Consider the following 25,520-nt stretch of genomic DNA (forward strand, 5'->3'; position numbering starts at 1 on the left):
GAGGCTGCATTAGAAGAGGGATTGAACCAAGTCTGTTTTGTGTGAGAAAGATGCTGGTCAGACTCTACCAAAGGTTTATTCAAGTACAATCAAATTGTGAGCAGAGCACAAGTGAAAGACAAGAGTGACTGAACATCAAGATGATAAAAGCTCAAATAATTTTCTTTAGTGGAGGCTGTGAACCAATCAATTTAAAGCTGAAGGATAAACAGATAATCCATGCACATTATTTATTGCTGTGAATAGGGAATAGAGATTTTTTTTTTTTTTTAAAAAAGGGTATGGTCTACAGTCAGGGGAAATAGTATGGCCTTTTCCTGCCCAGAATAAAGCTTTGAAGATTTAAGGAAAATCGTCCTAAAGAACGACTGCATTTGGATGAGTTAATTGTACTTGATGTACAACGACTTTTGATGAGGAGATACAACACCAGCAGTCAGGGGTGAGAGCGGTGGAAAAGTCAGAAAATTTGTAAATGTTATAGCACAAAGCAGCAAAGTCACGGCATCACAAAGTCGTAAAAAAATTATTCGAGGGGTGGGGGGGGGGCAACCAGGTGGGTGCTGGAGGGAGTGCACCCGGGTGGGTGTTGGAGGGAGGGAAGGAGCCCATGTGGGTGTTGGTGGGAGGGAAGGGGGGGGGCACCCGTGCGACACGCATGGGGAAAGGGACCGTGGGGAAAGAGGGCACCTTATATTCCAACGACAGCCTTACTGGATTATGTACATCATAGGCAGGGAAGCATCAGTAAAGCAGCAGGGTATAACCACCCATGAGCTAGAATCTTGAAACTTATCTGTTCGTCATCTAGGAGTATAATATAATTCAGTCCCAGTGATTCAGACAAAGTTACAAGTTCAGGCTACCCAATCGTCCTTAGTATTTTATCTCAAATTTGGATTCTAAATACAATTCCCAATTTACAAAAGGAAACAAAGATCAGATTAATCTCAAATCCCAACCACCTGATACAATGAGACAGAGACCAGACAGATTTATGGCAGTTGATCGAAGTAAGCAACAGATGAGTTACAGCACAATTGATCATATCGCTTCTCATCTGTCATTGCCGACCCACCCACCATCAAACGTTTATTTACTTGAAAGGAGTAAAGATCCTGAAGGTCTAACAACCTATCCATCAGTCACATGAGTCAGAAAATTCCCAGCTTCAATTATTTATCTTTGCTGAATATATTGACCTCGATTGATCCGAACAGATCCAGTGAAACTGCAGTCAAGAATCAACACATTCAGTCTGATGTAGTACTTTGGGATTGAGGGTCGCCATATTCCCTAATAGTACATCATTCCTCATGTCAAAATATCACCAGGCCGGTCATAGCCCGAAGTTCAAAAGGCTGTACATAGGATCCCCTTAAACTGAGAGATGGGCCAATGGTCCGAGCCTCATTACTTGTGGGGATTTTCCAGGCCAAGACCCTCTTCTCTAGGCTTTTTGGGAGTCGGCGGCAGGCAAGGTCACTCTCCAAGTCCCAACTCTGGGTTTTCAGGTGTCTCTTACTTATTTTTAATTCAGCTTCTCTTCAGGGTTACACAAGTCAAGCATCTGATCAAAGAAAATGGCAGCAGTGGGACCAGCCAGAACTGTGCCAGTTCCATCAATCTCAGCTTCACACCCTCCTGCTCATAGATTGCTCCTCCAATCATAGATTCTGACTCCACAGAAGCAACAAAAGTAGAAGAGGGGAAACTGAAGAATGCAGGAGCAACAAACTTTGGAGAAACAGAACTGGTGCTTGGAGGAGTACATCCTCACGGATTCTGTCACTGCCATGCTCACTGTTTCTGCGCCATTTTCCCACTTTCTGATATTAGGACTTCCAATTGTTCAGCCCTGTTGGCCTTAGAGGAAACGTCGACAACATATTTAGAATGGCAGAATTCCAAAATTCGAATGTCAGAGATCTGTCAAACAGCAGAAATTCTTCATCCCAGAAGGAGTTTCTTTCGCACAAGTTGATGGTACAAGTGGACTCAAGAGACAATTTCATACATCTCAGGAGAAAGGAAGACTTAGAAAAATTTGGAGGTACATCTAGCAAGGTGTTTGTCTTGTTTCGACCAAATGGCCATTTGGCCAAAACAAGGTAATAAACCCGAAGAGTTGGTAAACTCATCCATTTTTCAATCTCGATGAATTAAACTCAGCTTGGTTTGTTGAAACACACAAACTGGCAGTCAAGCTGTACGTTTATACATGCTGTCAGCCATGCATCAGTGAGAGGACTGACCCGCATCAGGTGATCTTTGATTCAGTTCCACTGCAGAGCTTGAACATGTGCTCTCGGGTGACACTCCAATGCAGTACTGCAGGAGAACTGATGGCCAGTTTTGGATTAGACATTAGATGCAAAATCCAGCTCTGAGGGTTCGCTTCAAGCACAACTGCACAGCAATGCAAAAGTGCAAGCATACACAAGCTGGCTGCTTTAAGATGCTATGCATGTAGGACTAAGCAGAATAAACTTAAAACAGGTACACGCACACCAAAAAAAAAGGGCGGAATATGCTGATGTATGTAGTGTGTAAAGATCCAATGGCACTAATTGAAGATACAAAAAGGAAATTCCCCAGTGTCGTGCTCAATATTTCTTTCAATGAACGTCACAAAAGTGGTTCAATTAATGATTTCTCTCATTGCTGTTCAGAGGTCTTGTGCACAAATGTGCAGCCATGTCCACATTTTACAATTACTTCACGGCAGGTCACAAGGAGATCCTCAGGCAGTTTCACCAGTGTCGGAATCTACAGTGATGCAAATGAGCTTCATGTTGACAGAGCTCACCAATTCATAGATACATAGAATCAAATTCTTACAGTGCAGGAGGAGGCCACTTGGCCCATTGAGGCCCACCCCTCAACAGCTTTGTCTAACCTTTAGATTCTAACAGTTAGCATGGCCAATCCACCCAAGCTGCACATCTTTGCACTGTGGCAGGAAACCGGAGCACCTAGAGGAAACTCAGAGACACGGGAGAATGAGCAAACTCCACACAGTCACCAAAGGTGAGAATCAAACCCGGGTCCCTGGCGCTGTGATGCAGCAGTGCTAACCACTATGTCACCGTGCTACCCTAATTACTGAGAGCACATGTAGCTCAACATTACCTGAAGCACTTGTAAATGTAGTGTCTAACTGTACTTTCAGATGTTCCCAATACTGTACATCAAAATGTACAGACAGCCTGGCAATACACGAAAAGTTTGCAACCAAAGTTACACAAGCATATTCCCAGAATTCAAGCAGGGGGAGATAAAGGCATGGCCTTACCGTTTTGATAATGCGGTTTGGTTCAATACAAAGAATTGCTGGGTGAGTTGTTTACAAGGAGACACCAATTACCTGCATGAATCACAATGATTAAGGACTTGTTGCTCCAGCAAGTCTTTTGCTCCAAGGAAATTAACTGTACACACCCATGGATAGCACGTTACGTACTAATCACAACGCTAATTCCAACAGTACATTCAGGCTTCTACCTAAACCAATTATGTGGTTGAAAAAATAATTTTAGTCAATAACTATGATTTTTGAAAAAGAACTGGACATGAAGACAGAATCATGATACATCACATCAATATCACCAAATAGATATGTGGCCCAACCATAAACATATATTCACAACTATAAATGCTCAATCATTTTTTTCCTCCCACTTTGCAGAATACTAAAAACAAACTAAGGGCACATTTAGTATTTCACATTCCATCTTAATAGAAACATGGAAAATAGGAGTAGGGCATTCAAGCCTGTTACACCACTCAATCCATCACAGCTGATTCTCTGCCTCACTGCCATACTCCCGCTCTCTCCCCGTACCCCTTGATGCCTTTAAATCTAGAAATTGGTTTATTTCCTAAATATATTCAGTGACGTGACATCCACAGCCTTCTGTGGTAAAGAATTTCAACGGTTCACCATCCTCTGCTGAAGAAATTTCTCCTCATCTCAGTCCGAAATGGTCAAATCTCTCATCCCAAGACTGTGACTCTTTGTTCGAGAAACCCCCAGTACGCTTTTTCGAGAGGAAGTGCGGGAGGGGCAGGGAGCAGGGCCCGATGATGGTGGATAAGGGGGAGGTGGGGGGTGAGAGACCCCCCAGTTAGGATAGTCATATGGAATGCGAGGGGGTTAGGAGGTGCAGTCACGAGTGCTTGCGCATCTTCAAAGTTTGAAAGCCGATGTAACAATGCTGCAGGAGACTCACTTGAGGGTGATGGACATAAAAAAGGCTGGGTTAGTCACCTGTTCCATCCTGGATTTGGTGGAAGGGCTCGAGGGGTAGTGGTCAGCAAAAGAGTACGGTTCCAGGTGGAAAATGTGGTTGCAGATCAGGGGATAGATATGTGATTGGACAGGGGCACTGGAGGGGAGGTTAGTGGCGCTGCTAAGTGTACATGGTCCCAATTGGGACAATGTGGGATTTGTGAAGATGTTTGGGGCCATCTCTGACTTGGACACACATGAACTGATGGTGGTTGGGGGGGGGGGGGGGGGGGGGGGGGAAGAGAGGAGAGGAGAGAGAGAGAGAGAAAGAGAGAATGGAACTTGGTGCAGGAGCCAAGGTTGGACAGGTCACGGCTGTGCTCGCTGGTCCCATCCGGAAGGGGGGGGGGGGGGGGGGGGGGGGGGGGGGGGGGGGGGGGGGGGGGGGGGGGGGGGGGGGGGTTGAAGGCGTTGGCTGGGCTAATGGTGGAAATGGGAGGGGCGGACCCTTGGAGGTTTCTGCACCCAAGAGACTGGGAGTACTCGTTTTTCTCGGCGGTCCATAAGATATATTCACGGATCGACTTTTTTGTGGTGGGGAAGGCTTTGCTGGACCAAGATTGAAAAAGTAATTGAGGAATATGCCAGTTTCAACTGTATGGGCGAGGTGTCGAAGGCAGTTGTCTGGGAGGCTCTAAAAGCGGTGGTGAGGGGTGAGGTGATCTCGTTTAAGACCAGGGTGGACAAAGAGGAGAGGTTGGAGCGGCAGAGGGTAATAGATGAGATGCTGGATATAGATAGGAGGTATGCAGAAGATGGGGACCCAGCAAAGTTGGAAAAGAGGAAAGAACTACAGGCGAGCTTTGACCGACTATCTACCAGGAAGGCGGCGCTCCAACTGAAGCAAGCAAGGGGTGCAGTTTATGAGCATGGAGAGAAGGTATGTTAGCGGGTCAGCTACGGAGGGAGGCAGCGGCAAGGTAAATTGTTCAGGTGCAGGACAGGCCAGGGAAGTTGGTGGTGGCTTTGAATCTGATTTTTGAAGATCTTTGAGGAATTCTATGAGAGGTTGTACAGGTCAGAGCCACCTGGGGGGAGACTGGGATATGCAGGAATTTCTAGATGGGCTGGAGTATCCGAGGTTAGGGGAGGGGGACAGGATTACATTAGAAGGAGCAATAGTGGACCAAGGGATAAAAGATGCGATTGGGAGGATGCAGGTGGCAGGGCCGGATGCGTTTCCGGTGGAATATTATAAAAAATTCAAGGATAAGCTGGCACCCCTGAGGGTGGGGATGTTTGAGGAGGCGACAGGGAAGGGGGTGTTGCCGCAAACCTTGGGGCAGGCATCGATTTCCCTGTTAAGATAAGGATCCGAAGGAGTACGGGTCGTATAGGCCCATATTACTTTTAAAAGTGGGTGCAAAAGCATTGGCGAAGGTTCTAGCAGGTAGGCTGGAGGAGTGCCTCCCGAAGGTGATAAGTGAAGATCAGATGGGGTTTGAGAGAGGGAGGCAGCTCTTTTCGAATTTCGTTAGGAGAGTACTGAATGTGGTTTATGGCACCGGCGGAGGGGAAGTAAACAGAGGTGGATGTGGCATTGGATGACGAGAAAGCGTTTGACTGGGTAGAATGGGGGTACTTGATGGCAGTTCTGGAGCGGTTTAGGATTGGATCAAGATTTGTGGACTAGGTAAAGCTACTATACAAGGAGCCGAGGGCGAGTGTCCGCATAAATAACATCAGCTCGAGATACTTTTCTCTTCATCGTGGGACTAGGCAGGGATGTCCTAGGCACCCTCTGCTGTTTTCACTCGCGATTGAGTCGTTGGCCATCGCATTAAGAAGTTCGGGGGGTATGGAAAGGGATAGTGCCGAGGTGGGGGGAAGGGGGGGCGGGGTAAGAGCATATATGCCGATGACTTGTCGCTATACGGTCGGAACCGTGTGTGTCAATAGCGGGAATATTGGAGCTGCTTTGGGGGTTTGGTTCTTTCTCAGGGTACAAATTAAATCTAGACAAGAGTGAGTATTTTGCGATGTCTCGGCCGGGGGTGGGACATGCCGTAGGGCAGGAACTCACTTTAGATACCAGGAGGTGCAAATTTCCCAGGACTGGGGGGGGGGGCCTCGGTCAGTACAACATTTCGGGGGAGTGAAAACAGATCTGGCAAGGTGTGATGGTCTCCCGCTGTCACAAGCAGGTCGGGTACAGGTGGTTAAAATGAAAGTGTTGCCGCAATTTCTATTTATTTTCCAATGCCTGACGATTTTCCTGCCAAAGACATTATTTTTTTTATTTTAGTTAAAAGAGAGATTGAGGAAATGATTACCTCGTTCACATGGGGAAGGAAGGTGGCCAGAGTTAGTAAGGTTCTGCTACAGAAGGGAAGGCAGGCAGGGGGTTTGGGTCTTCCGAACCTGATGTATTATTACTGGGCGGCGAATGTGGAGAAGGTGTGGAGCTGGGTCAGAGGGGTTGATTCCCAGTGGGTCAGAATGGAGGAGAGTTTGTGTCGGGGTCAGGATTGAAGGCGCTAGCAACAGCGCCTCACCCGATGGCCCTGGGGAAATACTCGGAGTCCGGTAATAATAGCTTCATTGAAAATTTGAAGGCAGTTTCGCCAACACCTCGGGTTGGGGGCAGGGTCAAGGGAAAGGCCGATTCAGGGGAACCACAGATTTGAGCCAGGGAAGTGCAATGGAAATTTTCAGAAACGGGAGGAGAAGGGGATTAAGACACTGAAAGATTTGTTTCTTGAGGGTCGGTTTGCAGGATTGAAGGAGCTGGGAGCGAAGTATGGGCTGGAGCAGGGGGAAATGTTTTGATACATGCAGGTTCGAGATTTTGCCAGGAAGGAGATAGAGCTTCCTGGTGGTGCCGACCTCCACATTGCTGGAGGAGATGCTGACAGGGGGACTGGAGAAGGTGGTAATGTCGGGGGTTTACAAGGCTATTTTGGAAGAGGAGAAGGCACCACTGGAAGGGATCAAAGCAAAGTGGGAGGAAGAGATGGGAGAGGGTATGGAGGAGGGGTTCTGGTGTGAGGTGCTCCGGAGAGTGAACGCCTCCACCTCATGCACGAGGTTGGGGCTGATACAACTGAAGGTGGCATATAGAGCACACCTCAAGGGCGAGGATGAGCCGGCTCTTTGAGGGGGTAGAAGATGCGTGTGAACGCTTTGGGGGGGGCGGGGGCGCAAATCACGTTCATATGTTTTGGTCCTGTCCAAAGCTGGAGGATGACTGGAAGGAGGTTTTTAGGGTAATCTCTAAAGTGGTGCATGTGAAACTGGACCCGGACCCTCGGAAGGCCATATTCGGGGTGTCGAACCAGCCGGGGTTGGAACGGGTACGGAGGCAGATGTTGTAGCCTTCGCCTCGTTGATTGCCCGAAGACGGATCCTGTTGAGATGGAGAGCAACCTCTCCACCCTGTGCCCTGGCATGGCGGGGGGACCTGTTGGGATTCTTGACTCGTGAGAAGGTTAAGTTTGAACTGAGGGGAAGGATGGAAAGGTTCTACAATTCATGGGCGTTATTCATTTTGCACTTTCAAGAATTGGAGAACATGGAACATTAGTGGGGGGAGGGGAACTGAATGCGTTAATGGTGACTATGGGTGATCCCCGATTCCTTTTTGTTATTTGTTTCTGTTAACATGCAGGCAGTTGTTTGGGGGTTGGTGTGAAGATGGGATTGTTGTTGTTGATTTGGGGATTGACATTATATTTGTTTCTGCTTATTGTTTATTGTTGGTGGATGCAAATTTGGGAGAAAATGTAAAAAAGTAAGAGAATAAATATATATATATTTTTTTTTAAATTCTTAAATCCAGCCCTGTCATAATTTTATATATTTCCAATGAGATCCCCTCTAGTTCTTTAAAACTCAGTAGACCCAATCTGCCCTCACACAACAACCCTGTCATCCCAAACATCAGTCTGATGAAGCTTGATGCGCTCCCTCTATGGCAAATACAGCTATATTTTCGTAGATACAGAGACCAAAACTGAACACAATACTTGGTGTTGTCTCAAGACCCTGCACAGTTGCAGTAAGATACCCTTGCTCCTGTACTCAAATCTTCTTGCAATGAAGGGCAACATGCCATTTGCCTCCTTAACCGCTTGCTGCACACTTACTTTCAGTGACTCTCTGGTCCCTTTGTACATCAACATTTCCAGATCTATCATGACATAATTGATACTCTACCATTCCGACCAATGTGGGTAACCTCACGTTTCTCCATGTTATACTGCATCTGCCATGTATTTGTCCACTCACCTTGTCTAAATTGCCTTGAAGCCTTACCTCTCACATTTCCATCTAGTTGTGTCATCAACAGACTTGGAAATTTTGATTCCATCATCCAAATCAATGCTATATATTGCAACTAGTTGGAGCCCCAAGTACTGATCCATGTGGTAACCCAGAATCACTGCCTGCCACTCCTGTCTGGTAACCAAATATCAATCCATGCCACTAAATGACCTCCAATCCCTTGTGCTTCAATTTTGTACACTGACCCATTAAGCTTGCAGAAAATCCAAATGACCACATCCACTGGTTCCCCCTTGCCTATTCTATGTCCTCAAAAAACACCAGTAGGTTTGTCAAACAGGATTTCCCTCGGTCACATCCTTCACGACTACTAATGTTAGACTAAACGGTCTGCAATTCAGTTTTCTCCCTCCCTCAGTTTATCAAATAATGGGGTTAAATTTGGTACTTCCCAATCTGCTAGGACTGTTCCAGAACCTGCAGAAAGTTTGGAAAATGACAACCACTTTTCCATGGGCCACCTCCTTTAGTACCCTGGAATAATAGAAACCAAATTCTCAGGTGAAAAGGGTGGTGTCCAGAAAAACTTCACAAAGCAATTTTGCCTGTTCAAACAGATTTATTCATACTACAAGTTTAGCAATAGGCATTGAAAGGTGGCATAAAGATATACATATGGCCAGCTTGGCATTTTTGTACATTACAGCATTTTAACCCTCAGGGCTTCCCTAGGAAGTATTACTGGACAGAGGAATTGCTAAGTATTTTGTTAACCAATGTACAAACATTAGTTTTGTAAGTCACCAATTTGACTGTGGCACCTTGCCACCTGCAAGAGGGCCAAATGGTCAAAGAAGAAACCATCTAATTAACTTGCATTTGGCATACATCTGATCTGACGCGTCCTTCCAATACAAAAGTAGAATTCTCAAAAATCAGTGAAACCACCTGTGGAACTTCTAATACCTCAAATAATTTTCTCCCCAACACAGGCAAGCCATGTCAAATACCACTGGTTTGCCTTCTGCTTCCTAACTGGAGTTGGATCCGTATGATTTTTGAACTCCAGTAAATACTTGACCAAGACATGCATACACCCCACCCTTAGCCTCTAATTTCTTTCCCTTCCCACACTAGCACTGCCCTTGCTCCTGGTCCAAGCTACTCACTGACCTGGCTCGCACCATTCAAAGATTCACCCCAATACTCCAAGTGCTCTTATGGTTTAGATTGTCTAGATTACAAAGAAAGCCCAAAGGCTTGCAAAGCTTCTCCACTGCCAGTTCTCATGCACCAACCACCCCTTCTGGTAGTCCCAGGACTCCCCTTTCTAATTGCTTCTCAATCAACAATTTCTCCAATGTGGTTATTTCCCAACAGGTTTGCTCGGTCTGCTCACAGTATCTACCTCTCTTTGGTGCACCTTACTTCATAGGTTTGTGCTTCTGTCTTCGGAAATATTAATTTCACTCTTGCATAGGTGAATGAACACATGCAAGGGTCGCATTCATTGCTAATCAATCAGACAATGGAACAGTTAAGGACACGGATAATGGGGATGGATGGGTGAAGGAGTACAGTCAGAGGAAAAGCCAACACAGAAAAAATGAGCTGGAAAGAACAAGGTAGGTACAAAAATAAAACAATATTTAATTTCTGTCTGCAAACATCATGGGAAAGCAGCCAGATTGCTGGTCAAACAGGTGCCACACCCCCTCACCCCCTTGGAGGCTGGAACAGCCCTCCTCGTCGACAAGGCTTTTTGTGAAAGGACACGAACCATCGACAGGTACGTGAGCTGCAACCAGAACAGGGATGTCACTCCCTTCACATTCTGCCACTGAAGGCAGTGATCAGGGGGAGACAATAGCAGACAGTCCTCATAGGGTCAGGGAAGAGAAAGCAGCCAGACAGCAGTTGATCAACTCCATAATGGAAGTGGATTGGTAGTACTCTATTGTCCCGAACATGGAGCTTCTAAAAGAGAGTAAAAGATTGTAAATGGAATTTGATCTGCTCTCCACTGGGAAAACAGAGATCCAGCTCTGCCGGGACACAGGGGATCATCTACGAACATGGGGACAAGGCCAGCCACCTAAAGAAACAGGCAGTCGCACGGGAAATAGCACAGATCAGGGACAAGAGGAGACTGGTGGTCACGGCTCCAGAGGACATCAATGGAGTCTTTGCAACCTTCTACTGGGGACTATATACATCCGAGCCCCAGAAGGAGATTTGAAGATTGGAATGGATTTGTTTATTGAAACGTGCACTGAGGTACAGTGAAAAGTATTGTTCTGCGTGCAGCTCAAACAGATCATTTAGTACATGAAAAGAAAACAAGTAATAGGGCAACACGAGGTACACAATTTAAATACAAAGACACAGGCATCAAGTGAAGCGTAGTATTAATCACATCAGTCCATAAGACGGTCCAAACATACCATAAAGCAGTTCCTGGGCAGGCTGGTCTTCCCAGCTGTGGGGGAGCAAAAGGGACAGGGACTGGAAGCACTGTTGGGTCTAGAGGTCATAGAGTGCATTAACTCCATGCAATCTGGAACAGCACCGGGACCTGATGGGTTCCCAGTGGAATTCTACAAAACGTTTGCTGCAGCTTTGTTCCCGCACTCGCGGGAGACGTCCAACGACTCGCTGTCCCGGGATGATCTCACTGATCCCAAGAAAAGACAAAGATCCAGCAGAGTGTGGGTCCTGCAGGCCTCTCATTTCTCAACATTGACGCAAAGTTCTCGCAAAGTTCTGGCAAGACAACGTGCTCGCCAGAAGATCAGACCGGGATTGTCAAGGGCAGACAGCTGACGGCAAACATCAGACACCTGCTGAATGTGGTCATGTCCCCACCCAGAGAGGAGACACCAGTGGTCATCATCTCCCTGAACGAAGAGAAGGCCTTCGACCGGGTGGAGTGAAGTACCTCATTGAGGTTCGGTTTGGGTTCAGGCCAGTGGGTGAAACTGCTGGATAGCACTCCCATAGCGAGCAGAGGGACTAACAGCTCAAACTACTTCCGGCTGCACAGAGGCAGGGATGCACCTTGTCCCGCTGCTGTTCACCACTGGCTATTGTGCTCAGATCAGCTGAGGAGACAGGGAACTCAGAGTTGCGTTCTCACTCTCTATGCAGCTGAACTGCTGCTCAATGTCTTGGAACCCCCTAGCCAGCATGGCAAAGATAACCGTATTCCTGAGGGAGTACGGAGCCTCCTCGGATACAAATTAAACTCGAGCAAGAACGGCATCTTCCCGGTGAACTCCCAAGTGGAGACGTTAAGATTCCTGGAGATCCAGATAGCCCACAACTGGGCCCAGCTCCACAAGTGGAACCGGTCTAGCCATGTTAAGGATGTGAAAGGGGACCTGCAGAACTGGGACACACTCATGCTCTCCCTGGCGGGCAGAGTACAGACAATAAAGATGAATGCTCTGCCAAGGTTCTGTGTGTTAAGATCACTCCAATCTTCATCCCCAAACCCTTCTTTGCCAAGGTAGACAAAATAATCTTGGCCTACATGTGGGCAGGAAAGAATCCCAGGATCCGTAAAACTGCCCTGCAGAGGGGGCAGCGCTCAGGGGACTTGGCACCTCCTGGTTAGCAAATGTGGAAATGGTGCAGGGTTGGCTGGGGGAGCCGGGGTCATATGGAAGAGACTTCTTGTGTAGGGACGTCTCTGCGGCACTGGTCACCGCTCCACTCCCCTTTCCCCCAGCCAAGTACTTGACGAGCCCGGTGGTGGGAGCATCACTGAAAGCCTGTTTAGGCACCATTTCAAGCTAAAAGATAGTCGTACAGCACAGAAAATGTCCTTGGGCGCATCAGGTTTGCACCAGTCAAAAACAACCACCTAACTATTCTAATCTCATTTCCCTGCACTTGGCCCATAACCTTATATGCCTTGGGATCACAAGACGGTCCATCTCAACTTCTATCTGTAAAAACCACAGATTCAACCCTGCTAGAATGGACGCCACAAACAAAACCCGGAGAAGGGAGGAAGGACTGGTGAGGGTCAGGGTCACGTATGGAGACGGCAGAGTGGCAACTCTGGAGCAACTGACAGAGAAGTTCCAATCCAGAAAGGGAGCGAGCTTTGTTACCTTCAGATACGAGGCTTTGTTGCAAGGAGGTCCCCTCGTTCCCCCAGTTACTCGGGCACACCATGCTAGACAGACTGATATCACAGGACGAGTTAGGAGAGGAAGTGTGCAGACATATATGGACGACTGCTGGAAGAGGTTAAGGCCCCACTGGACAAAACGAGAGGTGGAAGGAAGAACTAGGCCTCGAGCGAGGCAGACGACGACACTGGAGCGAGATCTTGCAAAGGGTAAACTCCATCTCCTCATGCGCGAGGCTGTGCCTGATGCAACTGAACTTCGGTGCACAGGGCACAACCGACCAGAACACTCCTGAGTGGGTTCTTCCTGGGGGTGGAAGACAGCAGTGAACGATGTCTGGGGGGTCCGGCCAACCAATCCCACATGTTTTGATCCAGCCCAAGACTGGCGGGATTGAGGCCCATGTGTCCATGTCTTCAGGGTGTCGGAAAAGCCAATACTAGAGATGAGGGGTCAGACATCCTGGCCTTCACCTCCCTGATAGCCCGGTGACAACACCTACTCCCAAGGCCTCACTGGCTGGCTGACCTGGCAGAATTCCCAAGGCTAGAAAATTTGCCATCACAGGAACAGAGGAAGGATTCCACCCCAGATGGAAGCGGTTCACCGCCATCTTCAAAGACCTGTTCGCAACCAGGAGCATTCGCACTACTAAAAAATAACAAATTGCTTGCACTACATCCATTGCTCACAAGCTGTCTCACTTTTGTAGTTCTGCAACTTGTTGAATAAAAACATATTTTAAAAATTTGACAGATTTCACATCACTGACATACACAATGGCATCTCTCACTTACAGCAAGAAAAAGCAAACAGGATTTATTGAAACAGCTGCAAGAAAACAGACCTGTCATACTCGTTTACAAAACATGTCTGAAATTGTGGAATGCTAACTTACTGATAATGGAAATCACAGCAAGTTAAAACACCCTTTGTGGAGCTGCAGTTTGGCCGGCTTGCTGCAGCTCATGTAAACAATCAACTTTGTCAGGGTTGAGCATCAAACATCCTCACTATCTAAAAAAAAAAATTAAACTTCGCTTGGCCTTCATTAGATCAGCTCTAAGATTGAAACCAGTGTCTCTTCATAAAAGCACACGCAAACTCATGGAGCAGCAGTCCTGAATAAATACTGTTTAACAACTAACATCTGTGGAATTGAAAGCCAACTCCGAATCCAGTGCATGTGTGGCAATCCCAGGGGCCTATCCCACTCTGATAAGATTGCTGTTATTTTCCAGATTTTACTCGCCATTTAACCATGTCAGAGAAAAAAAAGCGTTCTCCCCACATTGGCAGCAGTGTTTCCCTTTGGTTAGCGGACAATTAGGGGGTCTCTGGGAGTTTGTCAATAGTTCGGAAGGGAGGGGGAAAGAGCCACCATGGCATGTTGCAAACCACAAGTATGAACTATGTGAAGAACCAACCAGGTGAACGGGAAAAAAAGTTCAAAAACTCCACTCACAGACAACCTTGGCTCAAAAACCTTGCTGCAATATTGATTTGCAAATGAATATAGATTAGCCCATGTTATTTTAATGCAACACGCATCAAATCATTCCTGCCAGCTACAGTAGAACATGCAGTCATCATGCAGTATTCCAAGCTGCAGTCATATCTTGAAACCAAGTACCACATCCAGTAAGTATAATTTTTTCTACAAGAATTAAGCCTGATCTAGTGAAATAGAACATTAGTCAGGCTAATGATTTGTTTCTTCTTGCCAAATCTCGTAATCTGCTTCTTCATTCAACTGCAAGTGCTGTGCATTTCCAGAATTCGTACTTTGCCATATATCACCTTCGTGATCAGTCTATTCTGCTGCAATTGCACATCGACTTATAAATAATGCTGCAATATTTGGACTGCTTTGGGCCAAAAGTAATGAAGTCTACAAATCTTATATGGGGCTGCAGTGCACAAAGATTTTGTAGCTCAACACATGTTCCTGTAACTGGAGATTCAGCAAATGGTGGTCATCAACATGATGTTTAAATTTACTGCGTGAAAGGCATGAAGCTCCAATCAACAATCCTGCTTATGCCAACAGCTGGCCAGACAGGGGCCAACAGATGGTGAAAAGTTGTCACCAGGATTTCAGTACCTCATTCTGCGAATATGAATTTTTATACTATGTTCATTTCAGCTCAGATGACTAACCCATGATACAATTATAGATATCCTATTTCCATATTTGGCTGGTGTGAGATACCTACACTTTGGCCTGTAACAACAGCTCAATCAATGCTGGCTGGAGAAATTTGAGGTGATGAACAAAGAGCAACACAAAACAAAGAAAAAAAGTAAAGTATCGGACACAGAATCAAAATTTCCCAGTTCAGGAGGCGAATCTATGCTAGCTCTTAAAAGTGTTTCCACTTCCGGTTGCGGCTATGCGGAGCTAAGCCGCAGGATTCGACAGCTCCCGTGATTACGGACTTTCGGGCTCGCTAGAGGAGCCCCAACGGAATTTTTTTTACAGACAACCCGTGGGGAAGAGAAGAGAGAGGTCCCCTACCGACTTTTATGGACCGGACATGAAGTGCAACGGCCAAAAAAGCGGCATTGGAGCAGGAGAAGCAAGGGATAAAAAGCAAAATGGCGGCAGCCGGGGACAAAGAGGAGATGCAGGAATTCATCAAGCGCTGCTTCGAGGAGCTGCGTAAGGAGATGCTGGCGCCTAAGCTGGCGGTAATTGAAGGACTAGGGATAACCCAGAAGGCCCACGAGGTGAAGATCCAGGAGGTCCAGAAAAGAGTGAGAGAGAATGAGGACGAGCACTTGGGCCTGGCGGTGAGAGTGGAGCGGCACGAGTGCTACACAAGAAGTGGGCGGGAAGACTCGAAGACCTGGAGAACAGGTCGAGGAGAAATAATCTGAGGATCCTGGGTCTCCCAGAAGGAGTGGAGGGAGCCAATGCCGCGGCATACGCGGGCACGATGATTGGGGTGATGGGCACAGAGGCCCCTTCGAGGGCTCTGGAGCTGGACGGGGCGCACCGGGTGCTGGCGAGGAAGCCCAAGGCAACTGAGCCGCCAAGGGCAATGGTGGTGAGATTTCACCGGTTTACGGACAGAGAGAGGGTCCTGAAATGGGCCAAGAAGGAGCGGAGCAGCAAGTGGGACAATGCAGAGATCCGAATATACCCGGACTGGAGCACGGAGGTTGCCAAGCGGAGAGCCGGTTTCAACCGGGCCAAAGCGGTGCTGCATCGGAAAGGAGTGAAATTTGGAATGCTGCAGCCAGCGCGACTGTGGGTTACATACAAGGACCAACATTACTACTTCGAAACGAGAGATAGTCCCTCCAATCCGGCTGATAACGTGGAACGTGAGGGGCCTGAATGGGCCGGTGAAGAGGGCTCGAGTGTTCGCGCACTTGAAGGGACTGAAGGCAGACGTGGCTATGCTCCAAGAGACACACCTGAAGGTGGCGGACCAGGTCAGGTTAAGAAGGGGATGGGTAGGTCAGGTATTTCACTCGAGACTGGACGCGAAAAATAGAGGGGTGGCAATTTTGGTGGGAAAGCATGTGTCATTTGAGGCCAAGACTGTCGTAGTGGATAATGCAGGGAGATATGTGATGGTGAGTGGTAGGCTGCAAGGGACGTGGGTGGTGTTGGTAAATGTATACGCTCCAAACTGGGATGATGCTGGATTCATGAAGCGCATGTTGGGGCGCATTCCGGACCTGGAGGTAGGAAGCCTGATAATGGGAGGGGACTTCAATACAGTGCTGGACCCAGCATTGGACCGCTCCAGATCAAGGACGGGAAAGAGGCCGGCGGCGGCCACGGTGCTCAGGGGGTTTATGGATCAGATGGGGGGAGTGGACCCATGGAGGTTTGCAAGACCGCAGGCCAGCGAATTTTCTTTCTTCTCCCACGTGCACAAAGCCTACTCCCAGATAGATTTCTTTGTTCTGGGAAGGGCGCTCATCCCGAGGGTGGAGGGGTCGGCGTATTCGGCCATAGCCGTTTCGGACCACGCCCAGCACTGTGTGGAAATGGGGCTGGGAGAGGAGAGGGACCAACGCCCGCTGTGGCGGCTGGATGTGGGACTGCTGGCAGATGAGGTGGTGTGTGGGAAGGTGAGGGGATGTATCGAAAGGTACTTGGAGGCCGACAACAACGGGGAGGTGCGGGTGGGGGTGGTATGGGAGGCGTTGAAGGCGGTGATCAGGGGAGAGCTAATCTCCATCAGGGCTCATAGGGAGCACACAGAGGGCATGGAAAGGGAGAGGTTAGTGGGGGAGATTTTGAGAGTGGACAGGAGATACGCAGAGGCCCCGGAGGAAAGATTACTTGGGGAAAGACGACGGCTCCAGACGGAGTTTGACCTGTTGACCACAGGGAAGGCGGAGGCACAATGGAGGAAGGCGCAGGGGTCGATCTACGAGTACGGGGAAAAGGCTAGTCGGACGCTGGCACACCAGCTCCGTAAGAGGACGGCAGCGAGGGAAATAAGGGGAATCAAAGATGGAAGGGGGGCCACGGTTCGGAGTGTAACGAAAATAAACGAGGTATTCAACGCCTTCAATGAAGAGCTGTACAGATCCCAGCCCCCAAGGGGGGGGGGGGGGGGATGAGACGATTCCTAGACCAACTGAGGTTCCCGAGGGTGGAGGAGCAAGAGGTGGCTGGTTTGGGGGCACCAATCAGGTTGGGGGAGCTGAGCAAGGGTTTGGGGAGTATGCAGGCGGGGAAGGCCCCAGGGCCGGACGGGTTCCCGGTGGAGTTCTACAGAAAGTACGTAGATCTGTTGGCCCCGCTACTAGCGAGGACCTTTAACGAGGCAAGACAGGAGGGGACCCTGCCCCCGACAATGTCGGAGGTGACAATTTCCTTGATTCTAAAGCGAGACAAGGACCCACTGCAATGTGGATCGTACAGGCCGATCTCGCTCCTCAATGTGGACGCTAAGTTATTGGCAAAAGTGCTGGCCACGAGGATTGAGGATTGTGTCCCGGGGGTGATTCATGAGGACCAGACGGGATTCGTAAAGAGCAGGCAATTAAACACCAATGTGCGGCGGCTCTTAAACATGATAATGATGCCATCGGAGGAGGGAGAGGCGGAGATAGTGGCAGCTATGGACGCGGAAAAGGCCTTTGACCGAGTAGAGTGGGAGTACCTCTGGGAGATGTTGCGTAGGTTTGGGTTCGGGGGAGGGTTTATCAGCTGGGTTAAGCTCCTTTACAGAGCCCCGGTGGCGAGTGTAGTGACGAACCGCCGGAGGTCGGAGTACCTTCGGCTGTACCGAGGAACGAGGCAGGGGTGCCCCTGTCCCCCCTGTTGTTTGCATTGGCGATCGAACCCTTGGCCATGTCATTGAGGGAGTCGAATAAATGGAGGGGTGTGGTCCGAGGGGGAGAAGAGCATCGGGTGTCGCTATACGCGGATGACCTGTTGCTGTACGTGGCGGACCCAATGGAGGGGATGGTGGAGGTCATGCAGACTCTTAGGGAGTTTGGGGAGTTCTCGGGCTATAAGCTCAATGTAGAGAAGAGTGAGCGTTTTGCATTACAGGCAGGGGACCAAGAAAGAGGGATAGGGGACCTACCGCTGAGGAGGGCATGGGGAGATTTTGGTATCTGGGGATTCAGATAGCCAGGAGTTGGGGGGCCCTACATAAACTGAATCTGACGAGGTTGGTGGACCAAATGGAGGAGGATTTCAAAAGATGGGACATGTTACCGCTCTCGCTGGCGGGTAGAGTGCAGTCGGTCAAAATGGTGGTCCTTCCGAGGTTTTTGTTTGTGTTTCAGTGCCTTCCCATCGTGATCACCAAGGGCTTTTTCAAGAGAGTAGGTAGGAGTATTATGGGGTTTGTGTGGGCGAATAAGACCCCGAGGGTAAGGAGAGGGTTCCTGGAACGCAGCTGGGACCGAGGAGGGTTGGCACTGCCAAACCTAGGGAGCTACGACTGGGCAGCAAATGTGGTGATGATCCGCAAGTGGGTTATGGAGGGAGAGGGGGCGGCATGGGAGAGGATGGAGATGGCGTCCTGTAAAGAAACGAGCTTGGGGGCGTTGGTGACGGCACCGCTGCCGTTCTCGCCAGCAAAGTATACCACGTGCCCAGTGGTGGCGGCAACGTTAAGGATCTGGGGCCAGTGGAGACGGCACAGGGGTGCAGTGGGAGCCTCGGTGTGTAACCACCGGTTTGTCCCGGGGAAGATGGACGGGGGTTCCATGGCTGGCATCGGGCAGGGATTAGAAGAATGGGGGACCTGTTCATTGACGGGACATTTGCGAGCCTAGGGGCACTGGAGGAAAAGTTTGAGTTACCCCCGGGAAATGCATTTAGACATATGCAGGTGAGGGCTTTTGTGAGGCGACAGGTCAGGGAATTCCCGTTGCTCCCGGCACAAGAAATTCAAGACAGGGTGATCTCGGGTGTATGGGTCGGGGAGGGCAAGGTTTCGGCAATACACCAAGAGATGAAAGACTCCTCCTCGTGTGCCAGGCTCAGTCTGATACAATTTAAGGTGGTTCACAGGGCGCACTTGACGGGGGCGAGGTTGAGTAGGTTCTTTAGGGTAGAGGACAGATGCGGAAGGTGTTCAGGGAGTCCGGCGAACCATGTCCAGATGTTTTGGTCATGCCCGGCACTGGAGGGGTTCTGGAGAGGAGTGGCGGGAGCAATATCTCATGTGGCGAAAGTCCTGGTCAAGCCAAGCTGGGGGCTAGCAATATTTGGAGTAGTGGACGAGCCGGAAGTGCAGGAGGCGAAAGAGGCTGGCATTCTGGCCTTTGCGTCCCTAGTAGCCCGGCGAAGGATCTTGCTAATGTGGAAGGAGGCGAAGCCCCCTAGCGTGGAGGCCTGGATAAACAACATGGCTGGGTTCATAAAGCTGGAGAGGATTAAGTTTGCCTTAAGGGGGTCTGAGCAGGGGTTCTACAGGCGGTGGCAACCGTTCCTAGACTATCTCGCAGAGCGTTAGAGGAAGTTCGGTCAGCAGCAGCAGCAACCCTTGGGGGGGGGGGGGGGGATTGCTTGTGGGGGGGGGATGGAGGAGCAGGAGATAACATGAAGGGTGGGGGAAACTGGCACGTGCGGGAGAGAGCCAGTGTATAAAGCTATGTAAATATACTATTTTGCCATGTATATATCTTGCTCAGTGCGATTTCGTGGTTTTTTTTTTAAGTAAAAGTGTTTCCACTTCGTGCCATTCTGTACCTCGTTGCCCACCCTCATTTATAAAAATATTTTCCCTTGGTCATTTAATCTCCACCCGAAAGACCTTTTGCATGGCTTCCTTTCTCCTCGGCCCTTTGCCCTCATCTCTGCATTTGGTAGAAACCTGTTACATGTTAACTTTTTCCAATTCTCACAAAAGGTCATAGATCTGAAAAGTCAAATCTTGTCTCTCTCCATAGATGCTGCCAGACCTTCTGAGTACTTACAGCATGTGTGCTTTTTATTCCTATTATTCTTGCTTATTTCAACGGTCGCACACAAACCTTTCAGAGCCTGTTACAACATACACAAGAGAGCATTTCCTAACTTGCAGTTAGTCACAAACAATATTAACAACCAAGTGTTTATTCATTTCCTCTCAATGCCAGAGGTGCTTCCAACACCTTTTCTATCACAATTGGTTAAATTGATTTGAAAAATAGCATAACCATCAACCTGATCTAAGCAGGACCACAAAATCAGCTATTTTGTATTACAAGTCTTACATCAAATGCATACTTCCTTATTATCATACTTACTTTGAATATTACAATATGTCTGTCTTGCTTGAACATTACTTCCAGCAGTTGGTTTTGTAGACTGATTGCGATACATTCCTTTTAGTACGTTCCATGCTTCCTCCAGGTTTTAAATCCCAGGTTTAGTCTGATTCGTTAAGTGACACTGCAGGTGAATTTTATTTTAGACTTAAATTTAGCAAAACTAATTTCTCTGCATTGTTGCTTTTTTAATACAGGATTCTTTTTTAAACCTTATGTAACTTTCATTTCCAGTCAGCATGACATAAGTATTCTCCAAACTAAGTTACAACGTCCTCCCTCAATGCTTCCACCGCCCCTTACAAGGTTTTGGGAAGTTGCCACTTGTGAATACAGTGCGTTACACAAAGCTTAATGACGGAAATCTCAGGTGCGATTAGAATAATTTCAGTTGAGTTCAAACTCACCTCGCCTGTGTGCGAGCTTACAAGACACTCACCGGCTATGAAAAAGGCACAAACCAAGAATTTAAAAAACCTTGGGGTCCAAGATGTGGAACACAATCTTTGGAACTTCTGTACTTCGGTTAAATTGGCTTGATCATGCAGTTTCACAGCATTCATTTATGCAACCCACATTTCATGCCAATGAATATGAAAAAGACCTTGGAAAGAATTTATAGCAACAGAGATTACCACCATCATACCGCCAATGAAGAACCAGGCAACGTGCCTCAATGACTAGCGTCCGGTGGCCCCACTTCAGTCGTAATGAAGTGCTTCGAGAGGTTGATCATGAAGCGCATCACCTCCATACTCCCAGAACGCCTTGATCCACTGCAATTCGCATACCGTCGCAACCGGTCCACAGCAGATGCCATTTCCCTGGCCCTACACTCATCCCTGGAGCATCTCGACAACAAGGACTCCTACATTAGACTCCTATTTATTGACTACAGCCCCGGCCTTCACCACCATAATCCCAGCCAAGCTCATATCAAAGCTCCAAAACCTAGGACTTGGCTCCCCACTCTGCAATTGGATCCTCGATTTTCTGACCAAGAGACCACAATCAGTAAGAATGAACAACAGCACCTCCTCCACAATAGTCCTCAACACAGGCGCCCGCAAGGCTGCGTACTTATCCCCCTACTCTACTCCCTGTACACACTATAGGGCATAATTTGGCTCCAGCTCCAAGTTTGCTGACGATACAATCATAGTGGGCCGGATCTCGAATAACGACGAATCAAAATACAGGAGGGAGATTGAGAACCTCGTGGAGTGGTGCAGCGACAACAATCTCTCCCTCAATGCCAGCAAAACTAAAGAGCTGGTCATTGACTTCAGGAAGCAAAGTACTGTCCACACCCCTGTCAGCATCAACGGGGCCGAGGTGGAGATGGTTAGCAGTTTCAAATTCCTAGGGGTGCACATCTCCAAAGATCTGTCCTAGTCCACCCACGTCGACGCTACCACCAAGAAAGCACAACAGCACCTATACTTCCTCAGGAAACTTACAAAATTTGGCATGTCCACATTGACTCTTACCAACTTTTACAGATGCATCATAGAAAGCATCCTATCTGGCTGCATCACAGCCTGGTATGGCAACTGCTCGGCCCAGGACCGCAAGTAACTTCAGAGAGTCGTGAACACCGCCCAGTCCATCACACAAACCTGCCTCCCATCCATTGACTCCATCTACACCTCCTGCTGCCTGGGGAAAGCAGGCAGCATAATTAAAGACCCCACCACCCGGCTTACTCACTCTTCCAACTTCTTCCATCGGGCAGGAGATACAGAAGTCCGAGAACACGCACAAACAGACTCAAAAACAGCTTCTTCCCCGCTGTTACCAGACTCCTAAATGACCCTCTTATGGACTGACCTCATTAACACTACACCCTGTATGCTTCATCCGATGCCTGTGCTTCTGTAATATACCTTGTGTTGCCCGATTATGTATTTTCCTTTATTCCCTTTTCTTCCCATGTACTTAATGATCTGTTGAGCTGCTCGCAGAAAAATACTGTTCACTGTACCTCGGTACACGTGACAATAAACAAAACCAATCCAATCCAATCAGGAAGTAAGGCTGCTTCTTAATCACTGCTTCTCCACAGTTCCAAGCTTCAATGCACAAGGAACAAAATAATGTCAATACCAGTAGCGCAATGTCTAATTCAAATGAACTGGGACTTATTTACATGGAGCTAATTTTCCTACAATAGTCATGGATTTTATTTTTACTTTTTTGTGGTCAATGAAGGCTTTTAAATAAAAAGTAGAGGTTCAGCTTCTTCTCAATGGGTCTGCTCCCTGCCCCCCACCTCACTGTTAACCAAGCCAAAGCCAGTTGAAGTCAAAACCAAGACAGAGCTTTTACTTAGGGTCAGTTTATTGACTTGGTTCAGTCTTATCACTCCCAGGACACCCAGTGTCCCAGCTGTCGCCTATGTGTGTTCCAAGTACTGAATTAAACAATGCCCTTCACCTATGTATCTTAACAATATAATTAAAGGACCTCCGGTGGCGCCCTCGAGGAAGCAGGTCGCAGGTCGGATCGCTCTCGCCCGCGATGGGCAAAAGGACCTGTTTTGCAGGATTTCTTCGGGACCTGGCGGCCTGAATCAGTGGAGGAGACGAAAGAGGTTTTCCTCCCGGGGTATGGACAGTCAGGCCAGAAGTGGTCGAGTGGAGCGGCGAAGTTCGAAGCAGGAGCAGCGGGGACCTCTGACCGGGCGGCGAAGCATGACGGCCAGCAGGGAACAGGCAGCGGGGGCTCACTGGCCAAGGGAGCAGCAGATGGAGTTTTTCCGGAGCTGCTTCGCCGACTTGAAGAGGGACACGTTGGACCCGACGAGGGCGGTAATGGATCGAATGGTCGAGGCGTAGGCGGTCCAAGAGAAGGCACTCAGGGAGGTCGAGGTGAAGCTCTCCACCCAGGCGGACACAGTAACGGAGCTGGAGCATGAGGTAGAGGAGCTGAACGCCCGCCAGAGGAGGATGCAGGAGCAGCTTGAAGAGCTGGGGAACAGAGCCAGGAGGCAGAACCTGAGGATAGTGGGCCTCCCCGAGGGCTGTGAGGGACCGATGCGGGCGCATACGTGATGGGTATGCTCGAGGCGCTGATGGGACCGGAGGCCTTCCCTCGACCCCTGGAGTTGGATGGGGCGCATAGAGCCCCCGCAAGGAAGCCCAGGACGGGTGACCGACCGAGGCCCTTGGTGGTTCGCTTTCACCGGCTTGCCGACAGGGATCGGGTGCTACGATGGGCCAAGGCGGAGAGGAGCAGCAGATGGGAGAACCGCGAGGTGCGCATCTACCAGGACTTGGGAGCGGAGTTGGCCAAGAGGCGTGCAGGATTCATCAAGGTAAAGGCAGCCCTCTTCAAAAATCAGGTGAGATTTGGAATGCTGTATCCTGCGAAGCTTTGGGTGACGTTTGAGGAACTTCATTACTACTTCGAGACACCAGAACAGGTTTGGGCCTTTATTAAAGAGAGGAAGCTGGACTTGAACTAACGGACATTTGGTTTGTTTTTCAATGCTCTACAGTGGCGGCGGCATGTTAACGTAACTTGTTTTGACTAGAAATGGACTTTTATTAAAAGAAGCTGGACTTGAACTAAAGGACTCTGGGCTCACAGAGCTGTTGTGTGGCGGCGGTCCGTTAAATTATCCTGCACTGTAATGTTTTATTTAAGATTGTATTCAGCCTGGACAGAGAACGGGGACTGGAGGCGCACTGCTTAGGGTGAGTTTGGGAGCTTGCAACAGGGGGGGGGCCCTGTAAAGGGGGTCCCGCGCTTGGTACCTTTTGGCGGGAGACCGGGGCCTCTGATAGGGGGATGGGCTAGGGGCTGGGTAAGGGACTTGAAAGGGCACAGGGAGATACAATTAGGTTAATGGGTCTTTGGGGTGTGGGGGGAGGGCCCGAGCATTCGGGCGGGAGACAGCCAGGTGCTAAGGGCAGGGGTCAACGTAGTTAGCGTAGGTCGGGGGGGCACCAGGGAGAGGAGGAGAAGGGGCGGGCTAGGGCCAAGCGCGGGGCGGACCTGGCAGGGCAGCCGGGAGGGAGAGCAGAGAAGACTTAAGAGGGTAAGGGGACGGGGATCAGAAATCCCCGGGGGAGATAGTCGCTTGCAGGGAATAGCATAGGAAACCAACAGCAGCAGCACCCGGGGGGGGGGGGGGGGGGAAAAAGGTTAAATAGAGCTGGTTGGGGAAGTGCTTTATTATCTCCCACTGTTAGTTTTCAATATGTTAAGGCTTTTGTGTATGGCCTTTTTTCTCTGTAAACGTTACAAATCTGTTTTAAATAAAAAATTTGCAAAATAAACAACAAAAAAACCCCAATATAATTAAAGATACTATGAACACTCACCATCCCATTAATTTTTTTGTGGATATATTTAAGTGAAGGATATTTGCATCGAGTCTGGAACTTGTCCCTGTTCAGATGTTGAGTTCCACATCAATCCAAAAGCCTCATCACTTGGTTATGGCACTGCAAATTCACTCACATATAGCCCACTAATATAATTTTCACAGTTAAATCCAAACAAAAAACAAGATCATCTTTAGCTATTCACAATTACCTATCTGAAAACAGGACAGGAGGGAGAAATTTGAAACCAAGTATTTTCAGTTTAAATAGATTCTTTATGTAAAGGAATTGCTCATCACATTTGTGTAAGAATTAGGATTCAAAGAGGTACTTACATATTCCTTTACATTTTTGGTTTTCACAGCCTTGTACGAGTAGTAAGCAGGATACAAGGTCCCAAACACAAGGCTGTTGAAAAAGGAAATTCAGTTAGAAGATCTGCAATACATACACATTTAAAAATAATACACACACATTTAAAAGTAATGATAAATAGCTGTGGTACACAAAGGACCACAGGCTTCTCACTCAGAGGAAAATAATTGGTTACATAGCTTGAGGGTGTTAAGTAATGGGTTAAGAGACATTGCAATTAGTTGTCTCATTTATGTTAAGTATCCATTAATTGACACTGATGTTAAGGGGCTTCAGGTGGCCTCTGTCAGGTGGTGTGTTGTCAAGGGTTTTGTGCAGAGGCTGTGGAAGTGAAATAAATGGTATTTGGTGAAAAGGAAGCAAGGAACTTTAGACTCTTCATTTCACAACAACTAAAACGTCTAACAATGGTAGCAGAGG

At 48.4% G+C, this 25,520-nt stretch overlaps 1 protein-coding gene across 2 annotated transcripts in view; it reads right to left on the reverse strand.

The window, feature by feature from the left end:
* Nucleotides 1-25,520, reverse strand: part of reep3b (receptor accessory protein 3b) — a 118,810-nt gene that overhangs the window by 40,638 nt on the left and 52,652 nt on the right. Inside the window, exon 2 of one of the 2 annotated variants that reach the window (XM_072478809.1) lies at nucleotides 25,061-25,133. In XM_072478809.1, the coding sequence (XP_072334910.1) occupies nucleotides 25,061-25,133 (73 nt within the window). Of the gene's footprint in view, nucleotides 1-20,373; nucleotides 20,490-25,060; nucleotides 25,134-25,520 lie in introns of those variants that run through there. The other variant, XM_072478810.1, reaches the window with a different exon arrangement.

The sequence above is a fragment of the Scyliorhinus torazame genome, chromosome 16 (genome assembly GCF_047496885.1).
Source record: "Scyliorhinus torazame isolate Kashiwa2021f chromosome 16, sScyTor2.1, whole genome shotgun sequence".
Classification (NCBI taxonomy): domain Eukaryota; kingdom Metazoa; phylum Chordata; class Chondrichthyes; order Carcharhiniformes; family Scyliorhinidae; genus Scyliorhinus; species Scyliorhinus torazame.